The sequence below is a fragment of the Pseudonaja textilis genome, chromosome 2 (genome assembly GCF_049901715.1).
Source record: "Pseudonaja textilis isolate UNSWEBS1 chromosome 2, rPseTex1.2, whole genome shotgun sequence".
Lineage (NCBI taxonomy): Eukaryota > Metazoa > Chordata > Lepidosauria > Squamata > Elapidae > Pseudonaja > Pseudonaja textilis.
Window position 1 is genome coordinate 145793371 of NC_141991.1, and position 17603 is coordinate 145810973.

The window sequence follows — 17603 nt, forward strand, 5'->3', positions numbered from 1 at the left end:
TTTGGGTGCAAACAATTTAATTTTAATGGAATTTTGCAGAAACAATTCAAGTTATTGAGGCTTTTACACAGCCATGACTAACTCATATTTCCACTTAATTACAAAAAAATATAATTTGTATGTTTGCATAAAACCAACGCAACTAATATTTTTGCATCCCATTGGAAATGCGAAGCACATTGTATTACAGTACAATATTCAAATGATTCCAAGCAAATAACAATAACAATAATAACAACAACAATAATAATAACAACAACAACAATAATAATATAGTAACAACTCCTGGGAACATCAGGTTGAGAAGGTTCTGGAGAATGAAAAAGTCAAGATCTTGTGGGATTTCAGAATTCAGACTGACAGGGCCTTGGCCCACAACACACCTGACATAACAATAGTTGAAAAGAAAAATTTGGTTCATTGACATTGCAATATGTGGTGATGCACGAATTGAAGACATGCAGCAAGAAAAAAATCTTGCTATAAAATCTTGATATATATATATATATATCATCATCATCATCATCCAAAAATCCAATAATAACACCATATAACATCAACGCCATATTCCAGAATACTGTAATATAAATGAAAAACTCAACTCGCAATTGAAGCTATAGACAGAAGGAAATACATTTCAATCTCTATGGTCGCAAAGACCATAGAGTCTTTTCCTCCCCCCCCCCACACATGGCGCATGAGCTTCCATAGAGTCTTTTCCTGCCCCCCACACATGGCGCATGAGCTTCGCGTGATCATACGTATTCCCGCGGGATTTTTGTCCTATGTCTCGCGATGATTGGGTCTTGCTATCTACTCCACGCTCGTATCTCCGAAGGTGACTGAAGGATGGCGGTTTCGGTGGTTTTGAGCACAGCTAGGCAGCTTTGGAGGCCGACTCTGCTGGTACCTCCATCGGTGAGAGGTTTTATTAGATATGGTTTTAACCTCGAGTTTACGGGATGCGAAATGAAATAGGGATACTTCGGTTTGTTCAGGGGGGAAATGATGGGGGGAAACTTGCTATTTTTCTGATTGGTTGGGGTGAGCCTGAATAGGCGGAGCAAACGGAGAAAGAGGCTTTTGCATTGGTTGGACGACGTGATAGGGGCGTTTCCCATCTGTATGGAGTGGGTGGGATTGTTGCTCTTTGATTGGACAAGTGAAATAGACCAGTTATCCTGCAAAATTGGATGGTGAAAATCACACAGCGAAGACAACGTATGCACTTCAAGTTTGTTGGTTTGCAAGAAACGGATTCAGAATTTTTTTTTCCATATGGAAAAAAAAAGGGTCTTAAAATAAAGGAGGTGCTTCTTGTGAACAGGTTCTGGGACTAGAATCCTGTTTGAGAACAGAATTTACCCAAGATTTCTTCATTTGGGGGCGGGGGGTTAAATTTAAATGAAAAAACTTTTGTTACTATTGTTAAATACGTAATAGTCGTAGGGAAGCCCTTGCAGATTTATTAGAGATAGGTGAAATTGATTCTGGCTATTTTTGCACACACTGCTTAAAGTCATTGGGAACTTACTGCTGAGATATTTTGATATGATATTTTGCTGTAAAACATCTGAACTGTATCCAACTATTTTATTTTTTATGTTGGAAGCATAATATATATATGGTTAATAATATCTAATTAATTTCTCTGTGCTTTGGTTTTGAAAACCTAGAAACAAGTCAGGGAGGAAAAGGAACATTGTAGCCATTATTAACAAACATTTTTATACCTTGAGTGCCATCACAAAGAATTTAAATATATTTACCTGTATTTGTATACATTTTGCTGAAGCTTTTCCACATAAACTTTTCTTATGTTCTGTCATACAAACAGGACACGCACCCCTTTTCCAACTCCCTGTCATTTCTGATTGTATAGCAAAAATGTAAAGAGGTAGAAAATTAGCCCCAAGTGTTTCACACCATTTGCCCTGTTATATGTGACTGTTGGGCATGATTACAAGTAGTCCCCAACTTACAGAAGTTTATTTAGTGACTGTTCAAAGTCACAACAGCACTGAAAAATGACTTATGACCATGTTTCACCCTTACAACCACCCCCCAGATTAAACTTCAGATGCTGGTCAACTGACTCATATTTATGACAGTTGCAGTGTCCCTGGTTCATGTGATCACCTTTTGGCAAAGTGAATGGGGAAGCCAGGTTCATTTAACAACTGGTTACTAACTTAAGCACTGCAGTCATAGAAGTAATAAAATGGGAAAAATTCACTTAACAACTATCTTGCTTAGTAAAAAAAATTGGGTTCAATTGTAGTTATAAATTGAGGACTATCAGTCCTCAGCAGTGCTTACCACTAGTTTGCTAGCAATGTTGTTGCAATAGGGAGAGAATTCTCTGCAGGCATGGCTGCTCGTTTCATTTTACTTCTCACTAATATTAGTGGGAGGAGGTTTCAGCAACAGGCTTAGGGCCAAAGTCAAATTGTTCCTGTTATAGGAAGCTTGTGGGTAAATCCTATTAATAGGGAACTATATTCAAGTTTAGAATTGCATCCTTAACATTTTTGTGCATTTTTATTCCCAATTTTATTCCCAAATTCAAATCAAATTAGGTACCTGTAATTGTACTGGTTGTCCCAATTTAATTTTCTGTAAGTCACTGGTGTGAATATATTCAAACCTTGCTTCCCTCTTGAGAATCACAGACTTCTAGATTCTCAAATGTGTTCTCTTACCTGACCTGTTATTTCCCTCTGTTTCACAGGTGCAGGCTATAGTAGATGGCAATCGCAGAAATATTGCTTCAGTATGTATAATTTATGCATCTTTACCTTAGAAAGGTTTTGTTGTGAAAAATCATACTCTGCTCTATGTTATGGCATTCCCCAACCTGATGCCGCATATGTTGGAACAGATTCCATAGCAAGTGTTTTAGATGGTTAGGCTGGGACCTGTGTAAATATGCTGCAGTGGACCATAAGGAATGTGGTTTTCAGTGTTGAATGAAAATCATCTTCTTCATTCAAAGTTAAAAAACAATATATAGTCAATATATGCAGACTTTTTCAGAACTGTTAGGCATTGAGAATATGTATAATAGGGACCTTTTCCAAATTGCCCAGTCATGTATTCTGATAGCTAAATTAATTAGCAAGAGCAAATATTGAACAATAGTGTAAAAGATCAGACCATGCGATTGCAATAGATTTAAGCCGCTGGAAAATGTTTTCCCAGTCTTTCATTTTTTAAAAGGTGCTTGTTTCATTCTTTTTTCACTTAATCTTTCAATCAAGCTTCATGGTCACTTCTGTCTTTGAATGAAACTTGGGCATCTCTGCAATCCTGAATGATATTGCTTCCTGAATAAAACCCTGCAGTTTGTAATGCTATTATGGTTTATTTTTAGGACATACAAATTGTAAATGCTTTGTCTGAATTCACTATTTTATGAATATATTTTATAATTTATTTACCTTAGGAGAGAGACTGTTTTGGAAAGATTATGTAAAAATGGTAGTAACAAAATGATTCACGGATGTTATGATGCTTAATTTTACATTTTCTAAGATTAAAATAGGCATTTTTCTTTTCTCTCTCTTCCACCTTACCCTGTTCCTGTCACATCATCTACAGCAACAGATTATTGTAAGTAATTTTCCTACCTCATTGTTGCATGGAAAAATTAAAGAGCCAACTAAGGGCTGAAGACTGTCTCCTTTAGTTGAATATCTAAGATAATTATAAATCCCTATCCTGGAAAATCCTCGGAAAAAGAAATAGTTAATTTTATATTTTTATTTAAAACAGTTGCAGGTTCAGAACTGATGGCAGAGGTCCATTATCAATATTTTCCTTTCACCGACCAGCCAGATAATCCTCAGAATCTCTGAAAGAGCTTTTCTATGTGGGTTAGTCCCAGGAATCCAAATATAACACAGAGATTGGGTCTGATTCCTTTTCAAAGCCCAAACATACCTGTTTCAGACTTTGTGTCCAGAGTACCAGATCGTGCCCAAACAAATGAACTGTTCCTCTCCCTGCACAATGGACACCCCCCCGTGCGCGTGTGCAATGGACAGCCACCAGAAAGATTTTGATGAGTCCCCTTTTTTTGATGGATTGATGATGATGAGTCATGCGGACTCTTTGAGAAGATGATTGGATTGTTCGAAATCATTCCTTCTTTCTCTCCATTTTTTTTGGTAGCCTCCCCCAGCCAAGTATGGAGGTCGCCATACTGTGACCATGATCCCAGGAGATGGGATTGGGCCAGAGCTCATGCTTCATGTCAGAGAATTGTTCAGGTATGGTTTCTTTCTTTTCCACCTTTCTAAAGCTGCGCCTAAAACAAAGGCAGCATAACTCTGATCGCTCACCCTGCTAATGCTGGAGGTTTCCATTTTCTTTGGAATGTTTCGCCCTGATCTCTCTTTTTCCCTGCCTCAGGCATGCCTGTGTACCCGTGGATTTTGAGGAAGTCCTAGTGAGCTCGGAGGCATCTGAATGTGACATACAAAATGCTCTCATGGCCATCCGCCGTAACCGTGTGGCTCTCAAAGGTAATGGTGGTCTTTCGTCCCACATAAGATAACCTTGGGAGTTGGAAGGGCTAAAATGCCAAGCGGGTCTTTGGCATTTTCCGTGCTAATGGAAAAGGCTGGAAAGAGCCACTATTCATATGGAGCAGAGATAGAATTGTATTGCTGAGATATGAGAAGTTAATGGAGATTGGAATGGAGGTGGAAACAGTATCTCCTCCCGTGCCCTGAATCTTTACAGTGAGAATAAAGAATCACTGTGGTCTTCAAAGCAAATTGGAAGATTTTTAAAAACATTTAAAAGGTATAAACACTAAAAAGTGATTCTATAGGTACATGTCTTAGAGTCCTTTTCTCAGTAGTTTTAAGTTTACTGGTCAGAAAGCCAGAGACTTTTATTCTTGTTCTTTTCCTGACCTTTATAGGAAACATTGAGACAAACCATAACCTGCCACCTTCCCACAAGTCCCGGAACAATATATTGCGGTAAGATAAAAGCTCAACTTAAAATGACAGTTTTGGAACTAGTTAAGCCAGATCTGCACAAATGTTATTTTTCAGGCAGACAGACAACCGTATCTGTTGCTCCAACAGCGACAGAAGTCTGTCTGAGCATTACACAGCCAGAAGTAGTGGTTCATGTTGGGGAAACTGTATTTTGCAGATAGGATGTTCAGCCTGTGGTTAAGGATGATCAGCTAGATTGAAGAAGAGGGACATAGCCTGTTTCTTTGCAGGCTGCATTTCTCCTGGCGCTTTCTTAAGCAGCTGAGAAGCAGTGACTCTCCACTGTGTGAGCTTGCCTTTTCCATCTCTGTCTCCACAGTACTAATTTGGATCTCTTTGCCAATGTGATTCATTGCAAGACCCTTCGAGGGGTGGCAACCAGGCACCATGACATCGACATCCTCATTGTCCGGGAGAACACAGAGGGGGAATATAGCAGCCTAGAACATGAGGTGCTCATTTATACAGGAAGCTTACGGTGTTCTTTTCTCGTTCCATGTTTGCTGCTAGCCTCAACCCCATTCGTATGAGGGGGTAAATCTCTGTCCTACAGGTGTACATTTGTTTGCTTTGCTGCACTGAGGAAGGTAAGGGAATGGTGATAGTGCCGTATGGCAGACTATAGAACTAAGTGTCTTTACGATGTTGGACTATCAAAGGTCATGGCCTGCTTAGTCAGAAACCTGTGGACTGAGAGTCTTCTTTATTAGGAACTATCCGTTGGTAGTCCAGGGACTATCCTACTATGTATTGTTTTTTACCTTTAAGGCAAGCTAAGATATTTGCAAAGATTGTATATGTACAAGGGAAATCACAAGCCAAGAACTGACTTCCTGTATGAAATGGTTCTCTAAGTCAGGACTTCAGTTTTCTTGCCCCGTAGACACCAGGCTCTGGTGGGGCACTGATCATGCCCTTTCCACAGAGTGTCTCTGGCGTGGTGGAGAGCCTCAAGATCATCACAAAGACGAAGTCGCTGCGCATTGCGGAATATGCTTTCAGGTTGGCACACGAAGCTGGTCGCAAGAAAGTGACAGCTGTCCACAAGGCCAATATTATGTAAGTTGGAAGATAAAAGACTGAGTTCACATATCACAGCAGTCCTTAATTGGGTTAACTGTGATTTCTTGAATAAACCATAGTGGGTTGACTTTATATAACCAATCACAAAAGTGGCTTAGTGTGAGATGTGAATTGTATGAAGAATATTCTATAGCAGTGGTCACCAACCAGTGGGCCAGGGACCACTGGTGGTCTGTGAGAAAATTTTGGTGGTCCGCAGGGAAATGTCACCCCCAAAGCAATTAATCCAGGTTGCATGGGAACACAAGGCTTGCATTGTGAACAACACGAGGTAGTGAGGAGAGGAGGGAAAGGCCGGAGGGGGGGAACTTGCCCCACTTGCCCCATGCACCTGGCCTGGCCACCGGGCTGCTGCTTTCTGCTTCTGCTTTTGGCTGCATGCAAGGAAAGCAGCAAAAGTCTTTCTCTCTCTCTCTCTCCCAAACTCCACCAGAAATGAGTCTTGGGGACCCTGCAAGGCATCGTGCTCCAAGAGGCTGTGCCGGAGCAACAAGTCTCACACAGACTCATTTCTGGCGGAGTTTGGGGAAGAGAAAGAAAGACTTCTGTTGCTTCTGCTGCTTTCCTTGCATGAAACCAAAAGTCTCTCTCTCTCTCTCTCTCTCCTGCTGAAAACTGAGCTGGAGATGGTATCCTGCAAATGATTGATGATTGATCGATAGGAAAACGGGGTGGGGAATTTTCCTGCAGGCTTTTTTGGGGATTTTCCCAGGATCTCTGGTTCACGGGATTTAAAATTATGAGTTTGGTGGTCCCTGAGGTCCAAAAGGTTGACGACCCCTGTTCTGTAGCCCAGTAGTATCCAAGCTCTGGGGCAAGTACTGTCAGGTATGGTACCTCTACTTTTCCCATATAGAACCTTCGGGTTTAGGATAGTTATTTTCTTGTGCTGTGGGGTGGAGTCAGGCCTTTCCTCTGTGTTTTCTCTTGCTCCACAAACATTCTTAACTCTTCTTCTGAAGTGCTCATTGTCTGTTATTTTTGCTGGAGACCGACCATTTGCTGTGGCTCCCTTGTTCCTTTTTTCCTCCCCTAAAGGAAACTGGGTGACGGTCTTTTCCTGCAGTGTTGCAGAGAAGTGGCATCTGGCTACCCAAACATCACCTTCGAGAGCATGATTGTTGACAACACCACCATGCAGGTACTGTCATGTTGGTTTAGGTTGAAGTCCAGCTGTGGCTGTAGGAAGCTCCTTTACCCTCGAGCCATATTGTCCACCAGATTAATATAAGCAGCAGGAGTTTTCCAGGTTTTCAGGCAGATTCATTGAGCCCGCTTCAAAGTTAATGGGACTGAACTTGGCAATCTGTAATGTTACTTCTTGATTAGGATTTGTGCTTTTCTATACTGTGGACAGAAATGATTTCAGTTGGAGGTCCTTATGGATACTTTCAGTTTAGATGCAGAGGAATCGCCCCGTATCTCCTTAGGGTGGATAAGAGAGAAAAAAAAGCACGTTATAAATACTGTGATAACTCACTACTTTTTTTTTTTTTTTTGGAATCTCCAGCTGGTTTCCCGCCCACAGCAGTTTGACGTCATGGTTATGCCTAACCTCTACGGCAATATTGTCAACAACGTCTGCGCTGGATTGGTTGGTGGCCCTGGCCTGGTCCCAGGAGCCAATTATGGTCGTGACTACGCAGTTTTTGAAACGGTGAGATGGCTGCGTTTTTGAGAGGGATGGATCTGCAGATCACAACCAGGTCATGATAAACAATAAGGAAACATGGGCAGATATCTTTCCATCCACCATTTCCCAGCTAGTTGGATGCATAACATTGGTGAAATGTAGGAGGAGCCTAAGTGGGATATAGGCTCATCGACATAGTTCAAGCCTGGTCAAGCTTGAGGCACTATCAGCAATTCCATCTGGAGGTGAGGGAGCTTTGCAAGCCTTGGCAAGCAGAAACATGCTCCTTTCTTTCCGTAGTTTGGTCGGTTGCTCATTGATGCTGTGAAGAGGAAAAGAACAATAGTTTTCTTCCTACTATGGCTTTTAAGTGAATATTACAGTCCTCGATCCTTTTCTTTCTTACAATTGAGCTCAGTCTAGGTTTCGCTTGCTTGTGACTTTGCAAGCTGCTCCCAGAAGCAAGATACCCACTCTTCCATTTCTCTCGCTTCTCGCTATTGCCGCAGGATTTTTGTATTCTGAAAATTAGCAGTAAATCACAGTGTTGGTAAAGACTAGTTAAAACCAGTTGAGTTCCAGCTCTTTCTCTGTTCAGAACCCGTTAACCTGACAGAATGCCTTAAATATGTCTTCCTTGGGAAAAAAAGTGGTCCGTTTTATTTCTGCTGTGGAAGGACCTGGATTTTTTAATACAGAGTTTTCGACTTACAGCCATTTGTTTAGCAACCCTTTAGAGTTACAACGGTGCTGAAAAAAAATTGACTTGCACTTGTGATTGTTGCAGCATCCCCGGTTGTGGTGGTTTTTGTGCACTTGACAGCTGGCATGTATTTATAATGTTGCAGCATTCCGAGGTCATGTAATTGGCAGCCACCCAGCTTCAATTGTGGAAGCCGTATTTACTTAACGACGATTCACTTAACAACTGCAGCAAAAAAAAATGTTTGTAAAATCAGATACAATTTCTTTAACCACCTTGATTAGCAACGGAAATTCTTGTCCCAGTTGTGGTTGTAAGTCAAGAACCACCTCTACAATTAATTGTGGGATGTAGCACCCAAAAGGTTGGGGATGGCTTGAGATATTACTGAAATCATCCCTTTGGGTTTTCCTTCATCTCCCCATTTCTCCACAGGCCACACGCAATACCGGCAAAAGCATTGCGGGCAAGAACATTGCGAACCCCACAGCAATGCTCCTTGCCAGCTGTATGATGCTGGATCACCTTAGGTAGGTGGTCCGAGTGTTAAAAGAAGAATCAGAATATACTAATAGGTTCCTAAAGGGGAAAGGTGGGATCGAAATGAATAAATAATCCCCAGAAGCAGCTGCTGGGGATGGGAGAAGAGAGGCTGATTTGGGTTGCTGTTCCTAAGATAGATCTGTCATCCATTGTAGATTGCACAGCTACGCATCTGTGATCCGCGAGGCAGTCCTAACCGCCATGGATGATGTGGAGGTGAGTTGCTCTTATTCTGGTCTGGACAGTCCTTGATTAAGATATTGGGAAGTAATAAAAAAAGTGTTTTTTTAAAAAAAAGATCTAGTCACTTGGACTTTAGGGACCAGTAGTGTCCTTAGAAGCTCTTGAAAAAGTGGGAATGAATTTCTTGATACTGGATGGAATCTATTTGGGTTTATTGCCACAATGAACATTATATTACACAACATGCTGGAGGGAGTAGAAGCGAGATGTTTTCCTATTCCAGAATGGAGTAAAGGTGCTCTTAATATTTCCCTAGGGAGAACTTCACAGAAGAACATAAACTCAACTAAAATTGTGTCATAGATGAAAGCCAGTTTGGTATAGTGGGTGATCTTGGGTCAATCATTCTCTCCTAAGAAACATGCAGTAGCAACCTACTTCTGAAATCTTGCCAGGAAAATTGGTTCACAGTTGCTAGAAGTTAACACTGACTTGGAGGTGCAGACATACATACCTACACAAAGATGAAAGATGAACTTTTTTTTTTTGAATACAAAGGTGGATTGATAGAAAATTTACGTAGTATTATAGAGCCATCTTCTTTGTAATCCTCTCCAAGAACAGAGAGTAAAAACTGTCCTCAAAAGCCTTTGATCTGCAACGATGGAAAGAATTGCAACTGGTCCTTCTCTAATAACGGAATTTTGACGTTGGAGAGAATTAAAAGAAGCCATGGGATATACAGGATGTCACAGTCTGTTTCTTGACTTCCTCTGCAAAGTTTTGGGGCAATACATCAAACTGTCAATGATGTAATTCACACTGATCCCATTGGATACAACAAAAGTCAATTTAAAAAAAAAGTAAATTCAAATCAAGAAAAGTTTGCCCTGCCCAATTCACCAGGCTGGAGGGGAAGCAAAATCTACGGAAGGGCTCCCACTCTTCTTCCTCCTCCCATCTTGGGTTTACTGTGCTTAAATTTAATGATGGGTGCATGTCAGATAAACCCATTCTTTACACAATTTGTATTTACCCTAGGAGTTCACAGCCTATCCTTACTAGAACATTTCATTTTCTGTAAAAGTTTACTTTCATGTAACTTGGTAAGATCTTCAACTTAGGCCACCCCTGTTTAGGGATTGTTGTTGCAAAAGGCCAGGTGTTCAGCACTGGTCTTCCACTAATTGTGGGACATCTATTGCTGCAGTGAAATTGTGAGGCTGGCTGAATGCAGTTCTGTATTTTCTTCTCTTTAGACCCACACGCCAGATATTGGGGGCCTGGGTACCACCTCAGCAGCCGTTCAATCAATCATGAAACAGATCACGAAGCCTAAGTCTCACCTGGCACAGGTAAGAGAGAATAGAAGGAAGACGTTCCTAGATTGGGGGGTGGGGCTGGTTGCAGTGAATTAATTGCATGCTTGAGCTGCAGGGCTTGCCAGATACATGGACATAGCTGCATTTATTTTTAGTAGGAAATAAGATGTACTGGCAGTCCTTTACTCATGACCATTTGTTTAATCGTTATGAGGGTGCTCCAAAAAGGTACTTCTGATTGGCCCTCTCATGACCCTCTGATTGGCCCTCTCAGTGGCCCGGCCATCATCATGATCAAAATTTGGGCATTTGAAAACTCTCATGTATTTACCATGGTTGCAGCATTGCAGGGTAACATGATCACGGTTGATGACCTCCCCAGGGGGGGCTTCGAACAAGCAGTCAGTGGGGAAAACCAGATTTGCTCAACAATTGTGATGATTTGCTTAACAACCAGGGCGGAAAAGATTGTCAAGTCAGGACCGACTCACTCAATGACCACACTGTTTAGTGATGGAAGTTCTGGTCCCAATTGTGGTTGTAAGTCTAGGATGATCTGTAAAGCAAAGGGGGAAGGGATCATGGGCCACAGGAGTTGTAGCCTTTCTCCAATATGGTCACACAGGTTTTATGCCGATCAATTTTCTATGGCAAAAAGTTTGGGGACTGACCCAAGTCAACACTGTTAGGTTTTCTTTTTAAATTGTTTTACCCATAATAAAAGTCAGGAATTTTGGTCACTGTAGGTAAGACCAGGTTGAAATGTTACTTGCTTTGCCCTAAATTTTTGCATTTTGCAGTGTAGCAATTTAGCAACAAAGCCTGAATTCTATCCTGAAAGACTGGCCTGAAAGATTCTATCTAATCATATTATTACATTTGCTTTTTGTTTAATAGTAAATGAAGCTGAAGGCCGAAGCTGTTGCAGCTACAGCAACGGCAGATACCCAATTCTTTTTCTTCAGTAAAAGCAAAGGAGCAACTCTTATGAATGGTGCAGACTTTTTCGCTTCAAACTATTCAAGTATCGTTCTTCTGTATATAGTGTGTAAGTTAATGTTTCTCATCCAGCTCCCTGATAATAAATGTAAACAAGAGAGGTTTTCTGGACTCTTATTTTTAGTCTGGTTAACAGAAAATCATAACAATAAAAGTAAAATGGAGTGACTTGGAATAAAAACGAATGCTGAAGTATCCTGAACATGGATACCATCAAGGTCTGGAGAACAGTAGCCAGATTACCTACTCTGAACCAGGACTGGCTACTCAGTTGAGAATGGGGAATGTTGTGAGCCACACGGCAAAAATGGCACTGCTGCTGCTATCTTTGAATCTATGAATGTTGACCGAGTACCCTTTGTTGTTTTTATATAATCATCTACACGAGAAATATGGTTATTTTGATTTTAAAAAATAAAAGCGCGCACTTATTACAATGCATTTCCCCCCAATGTATGAATAATATACATTTTCTAATTTTGTGCTATTGGCAGAATGGAGATTCAAAGGAGCCATGGTACTCTCGAGTCTTACCGTCTCGATTTTGATGCAACGAGCTGTTCTCACTTTAAAGAAAAGTAATGTTCTGGCTGCGTAAAGCATGGATTTTTAAAATGGATTTGGGCAGTTGGGCAGGACCAGTTTGAAAGTGCATTAAAACTGCTAGCTTCAACTTCTGTGCAAACTGCCCTGTTTCTGCTCCCATACCAGTTGCAGCTTGTCCACAAGGAAGATTCGAAAGTTACTGCAAATATTTTAATGAAAAAATTTTTTTTTAATTCAATCCCTGTAACAGCACAGCATTTAAAACACTTCCACACATACTCCCCCACCCCACCCCCAACACTGGCACACACGGGGCACCTCTAAATCAAGGCCATGGCTTCTCATTGGGGAGATAACAGTGCAAGAAAACAGGGTCGTCTCGCTCTCATTGGGTTTGGTTCTGGGGCAACACAACTTTGGTATAAAACAGCATTTTCACCCAGATGTTCCCCACTCACTGCCCCAGGTTGAGGCTGGAGTGTTCAGGAGAATCAGAACCACATCTTTTAGTTCCAGGTTCACACCATAGATTTCAGATTCAAGACAGCTGAATCTGGTTTCCACAGAAACAGTAACTCCAACTTAGCTTCAACAGAGTATCTCTAGGAAAAGGAAAGGAGGCTTTAGGCCTGGCTCCAGGTCTCTCATTTCTTTTGCATATTCCTTTCCTAGGACATTTGGGAGTGGAAGGAAGGGGAAAAAGGCTTATATGTAACAGTTCTCACTTTTCTTTCTTTCCCTATTCAGTGCATCCAGAAAACAATAGGTAGACTCCATTGTAAAGGCACAAAGTAGCTTGAATAATTTTGCTCATCCGGGTCAAGCTCTATGAGCAGCTATTCTGTCTGAGAAAAAAAATGCTAATCACAAGTAGCACGTGTTGACAATCGGAATAGGAGTTGCAACAGCAACCCAAGATGGCAACAATGTGAACCCCAAACATCTGCCAGGAAAAAAAAATTAACCGCACACATACAGCTAGCTTGATTTCCCTCCCCACCCAATCCTGCAAATGATATGGAGATTCTCTATTCCTAACCATCTCAAAAACTGGATAAAAAATGGGCTAAAAGAAATGAAATAGCATAGAAGTAAAAATAATATTGGATATCACAAGGTGTATTAGAAAAACCAGGCGGCTAAAAAATTCTTACTACATACCTTTCAAAAATGTTTCCAACCACAACTATTTTTTGAATTGAGTTTCTCAAGATAACGAACGATGAGCAGATATGCAACCCCTGATTAGTGAAAAGCATGCATATTAGGGGCTATAGTCTAATAATATGGAAAGGGGCCATAAATGCTCATGGAAGGAGTAGGGATACTATTACACCCTTCTGTTTATTCAGCTGCTGATCACAGCTTTAGACAATCTTCCCAGAAAATGACAGAAAACTTTTTTTAAGTATTCAGAACCCATTGGAATAAGAATCCATCCTCTCCCACTTTGCTATTGATGTAGTTCTATTTCTTTCTTCATGAATTTTCTCATACTGCTACATGCTTCCACAGTTAAATTTCTACATCAATATCATGTAACTCTACAAAATTTAATTCACCTGTATAAATTGTTCCTCAAAAAAAAAAAAAGGCCACATTTTCCTGGAGTTAAAATAGAAGTTGAGGCAGGAGGAAGGGATATATTTTTTTTCCAACAACAAAAAGTTGGCAGCTCTTTCCAGCTTCTTGTTCCAACTCTCAGGTACATCCAATTCACCATCCACCTTGCACATTCCCACTCCTCTCAAATTACTTTTCTGTCACATTCGTTTGGTTTTTAAGGGTGGGAACCTTTAAGCACATACCTTAAAAGGGAGAGAAAAAACTGCAAGAAATTTCAGAACTGGTTAAAAACAATCAAACAGCAGTATCCCAATGGCACCTAGAGAAGATGGCCACTGTCAACCAAGAAGGCATATGCTAACAAAAAAAAAGGGGGGGGGGAGAAGAAATCCTGGTTATCTTTCATTTGTGCTTCAGAAGTAGCCATAAATTGACACGTGGGATTCCACTCCAGCCTTACAAACTCTAGCTTAATTAGCCAGAGTCTCTAATCTTGGAACTAAGGAGTAAACATTCTTCCCCACATCCATCTCTCCAGCAAAGCGGGCTACATCACGAGCCAGGAAACTCCACGGGGGCCAGAATTCCCTTATTTCATCAAATCAGTTTGTTTCAGCCTGGTTTGTTCCTAAGAGTTTAGCCATGGGTGCTCGAGGCACTGGGCAGCTGTAGCACGGTCTTCTGGGATGTATTCCATCATGGGCAACAGGAAGTCTGTAAACTGGGCTGCTTGTTCGAGAGGCCACTCATATTTCTCCACCAAGACCTCGTATAGTCCCCAGTGCTTCAGGTTCTTTATGTGACGTAGTTCCCCTAGCAAGACAGGCAAACACACGGGAAAGTTGGAAACGTCTCATCTGATACCGTGACGACACTGTGATCAGCAGCAAGCCTAACATGTTTAAGTTCATAAGGCCACACGTGTACCGGGTAGATACAAGAGAACATCAATGGAGAGTGTTGTTGTATATTAAAGACATTGACATACAGGCATGGCATAGAGGGTTTACAAGTGGTTTCTGCATGAAAGCAACTTCACTGAGGATCTCACCACAGTAAACATTGCAACCTTCATACAATTTACTGCAAGCAGACAGACCACTGTTTGTACCAGTTCACCAGAAAGCCTAAGTCTTTCCAACTTTCACCCCCTATGCCTGTTTCTTTTTGTTCAGGAGAATTTGACCTTTCTCTTCCTGTAAACAAACTTTGAAGGCGCATGCACTGAAGCAAAGTTTCCTCTTAAAAGATCACCCTCCAAATGCTACGTTTTCCAACTTACCTCGCCGGTTGAAGTACTCACGCGAGTACCGTCCCGAAAGAGCAAAGTGGGGGGGAATATCACCAAGTAATTCCACAATGTGGGCTATATGGTCTGAAAGAAGGAAAGCATCAGTGCCATGAGCGCTGGGAGGGGGGCCAGTCAACTATGCTACAGAGTATGAATACAGGGGATTCTGGGATATTTATAAGCCTGAGAGAGGACCTTCTATCTCTGCATCTTTAAATAACTGGCTGGGGATGCAAATCAGAAACAAAGAATTAATGTCAGGTAAAGAACCTCTCTTTGGTAGCAATAGGAAGTTATTTATTCATTCAATTGTGTAGCCTCTCATCTCAAACCAGTGATTCTGGGAAATGAATAATCATAAAAATAATTGGAATGGTTAAAGCCCAATTAAAAAATAATAATGAAATGTAATTAGCAGCCAAGAGATATAATCCAGAGGTCTCCAAACTTGGCAACTTTAAAACTTAGTGGACTTCAACTCCCAGAATTCCTCAGCCAGCTGGGAGTTGAAGCCCACAAGTCTTAGTTGCCAAGTTTGGGGACCCCTGTTATAATCCATCGGTGTCAACAGAGCCAGGAAATGCTGCCCTTCACACATTTGTGGCTCCCGACCCAGGCACATAGCTGGGTCTTCAAGACCTTCAAAAAGGCCAGCGGGATCGCCTGGAGCCATCCTGATCTCAGGAAGGAAGGTGTTCCAGAGAGCAGATGCTATGTCAGAAAAGGCACCACGCTTGGTTCCTGCCACCTGGCATTCCTTGGCTGACAGGACCCAAAACATACCCGTCCTGCTGGACCAATTGGATAATAGAAACAACTGGGGGGGGGGGGAAGAGTTCCCTCAGACAATCTGGTCCCAAACTATGAAGGATTTTAAATGTGGCGACAAACACCTTGAATTGCACCCAGAAACCCACTGCCAAACAATGCAGCCTCCAAAGCGGTAGTGTTGCATGTGCCAAATAACTGATACCATTTACAACCCATCCATCTGCTTTCTGTACCAGCTGAAGCTTCCAAATATTCCTCAAGGACAACCCCATGCAGAGCACACTGCAGTAGTCCAGAGGTCATAAGGGCACAAGTCCCAGTGCAGGAATGGGTGCAACTGGCACATAACCTGAAGATATGCATAGGTCCTTTTAGCCATGGCTGCCACCTACCTACTCCTAGGAGGTCTGGGTCACCCAAGAAGATGGTAAAGGATAAGGAATGTGGAATGACCTTGGACTAACGTGTCCCTAGAATTCTTTACCTGCTCAATTCAAAGCATTATGGGTTTTCCATTTCCCTTTCCACATTGAAATTGCTTCCTCAACATTCCCTGTCATGACCACCATGTGTCATGACCACCATTTTTTTTTCTAAAAAAAGTCAACCAGTCGTTCTCCAGTGTTTGCTTCACAAAAAACTGCAGTGTCACCCCCACACCAGTGTTCTTCAACTTTAGCAATCTGAAGATGTGTGAATTTCAACTCCCAGAATTCCCCAGCCAGCATTAGGGTCTTAAAAGTTGCCAAGATTGTCAAGATTGAGAAGCACTACTCCACACCCATCACCCTCCTCAGTTCAACTGGCCGGTGTTTCCTACCTTCGTCCCTCGTATAATCTTCTCCAGAGTGAGGTTCAAAGAGATAGTCTCCAGTTGCCAACTCAAAAGCCTGCCAAATAAAAGAGGACGGGGATTTTTATCTTGTGTATGGGGATAATAATATTATAGAGGAGCTAAAAGAAAACTCCCCTTCCCCAGAACCCATGATAATCCAAATGAATCATTTTTCAGGATTCCAATTTTCAACCAATTCTTTGTTGAGAGCTATGAGTAAGTAGTGCTTAAATATTTATTTTATCACACCTTAAAAATCAGGTCACAAGTCTGCAAGGGAAAAGATGGCACTGGCATTATTTGCAGGCTGGATTTTATGTATTACTCATCTAAAATTAGCTTCAGCAAATGTGATTAGATGGTTAGCTTAAGGCTGGGATCAGCAACATGCTACTCATCGGAAGGTGGTAATTATCCCCTCAAAGTACTGACAAAAATTTTTAAGAAATTAATCTGGGTTGTGACTCCTAAACATACAGTTCACACACATCACTTAATCATCATTTAAAAGCGGTTTTGGGTGGTTAAATCAAAGACTTCTAAAATAATTTATTTAGGATTTGGTAAGGGCTTTTGTTCCGTTTTACTGCTTTAAATGCAAAGTTATTACCTTATAAATACAAACAAGCAACAACCTGACATTTACATATTCAGTTTGAAACAAGTTTGCTTATTATCACAACCACCACAGGGAGGTGAGGAAACTGTGAGCTAGCTGTTTATAAGATAATAAATTAGGTGACAAAATTGCTTGTTGTTGCAAGGGAATTCATAGCAGAACTTAAAAAATATGTCAGTGAATGGTTAGTTGCAAATTGCACCGAAAGATGTGTTGGGATTAAAAATCTATTTGCATAAAAACAACTGTCAGCAGGATTTGGCATAAGTGTTACAAAGAAGCCAAAGAAGAAACTTCTCCGAGAACTTACCATACATGCTGTGCTCCAGATATCAGCTGGAGTGCTGTAGACAGCACCAATCAGGACCTCCAAAGCCCGATATTGGCGAGTCTGAATATCTTCTGTAAAATGTTTGTGCTAAAGAAATTAAGCAGAAAATGAAGAACCATCCATCCCCTCTGTGTGTGCATATAGCATATATCAGTGGTGGCTAACC

At 41.3% G+C, this 17603-nt stretch overlaps 2 protein-coding genes across 2 annotated transcripts in view; one reads left to right on the plus strand and one right to left on the minus strand.

Moving 5' to 3' along the window:
• Positions 1-762: 762 nt before the first annotated feature.
• On the plus strand, positions 763-11578 carry IDH3G (isocitrate dehydrogenase (NAD(+)) 3 non-catalytic subunit gamma). Its single transcript, XM_026711286.2, has 14 exons — positions 763-918; positions 2732-2773; positions 3601-3612; positions 4174-4271; positions 4414-4526; positions 4931-4991; positions 5332-5464; positions 5938-6071; positions 7134-7236; positions 7606-7752; positions 8867-8961; positions 9130-9190; positions 10417-10512; positions 11377-11578. Exons 1-14 carry the CDS (start codon positions 850-852, stop codon positions 11377-11379), a joined length of 1167 nt encoding a protein of 388 aa, XP_026567071.1. The 5' UTR covers positions 763-849; the 3' UTR covers positions 11380-11578.
• Positions 11579-12224: 646 nt separating this feature from the next.
• Positions 12225-17603, minus strand: part of SRPK3 (SRSF protein kinase 3) — a 35463-nt gene continuing 30084 nt past the window's right edge. Inside the window, 4 exon segments of the mRNA XM_026711282.2 lie at positions 12225-14403; positions 14873-14965; positions 16473-16542; positions 17417-17524. Of these exon segments, the coding sequence (XP_026567067.1) occupies positions 14219-14403; positions 14873-14965; positions 16473-16542; positions 17417-17524 (456 nt within the window). The 3' untranslated portion in view covers positions 12225-14218.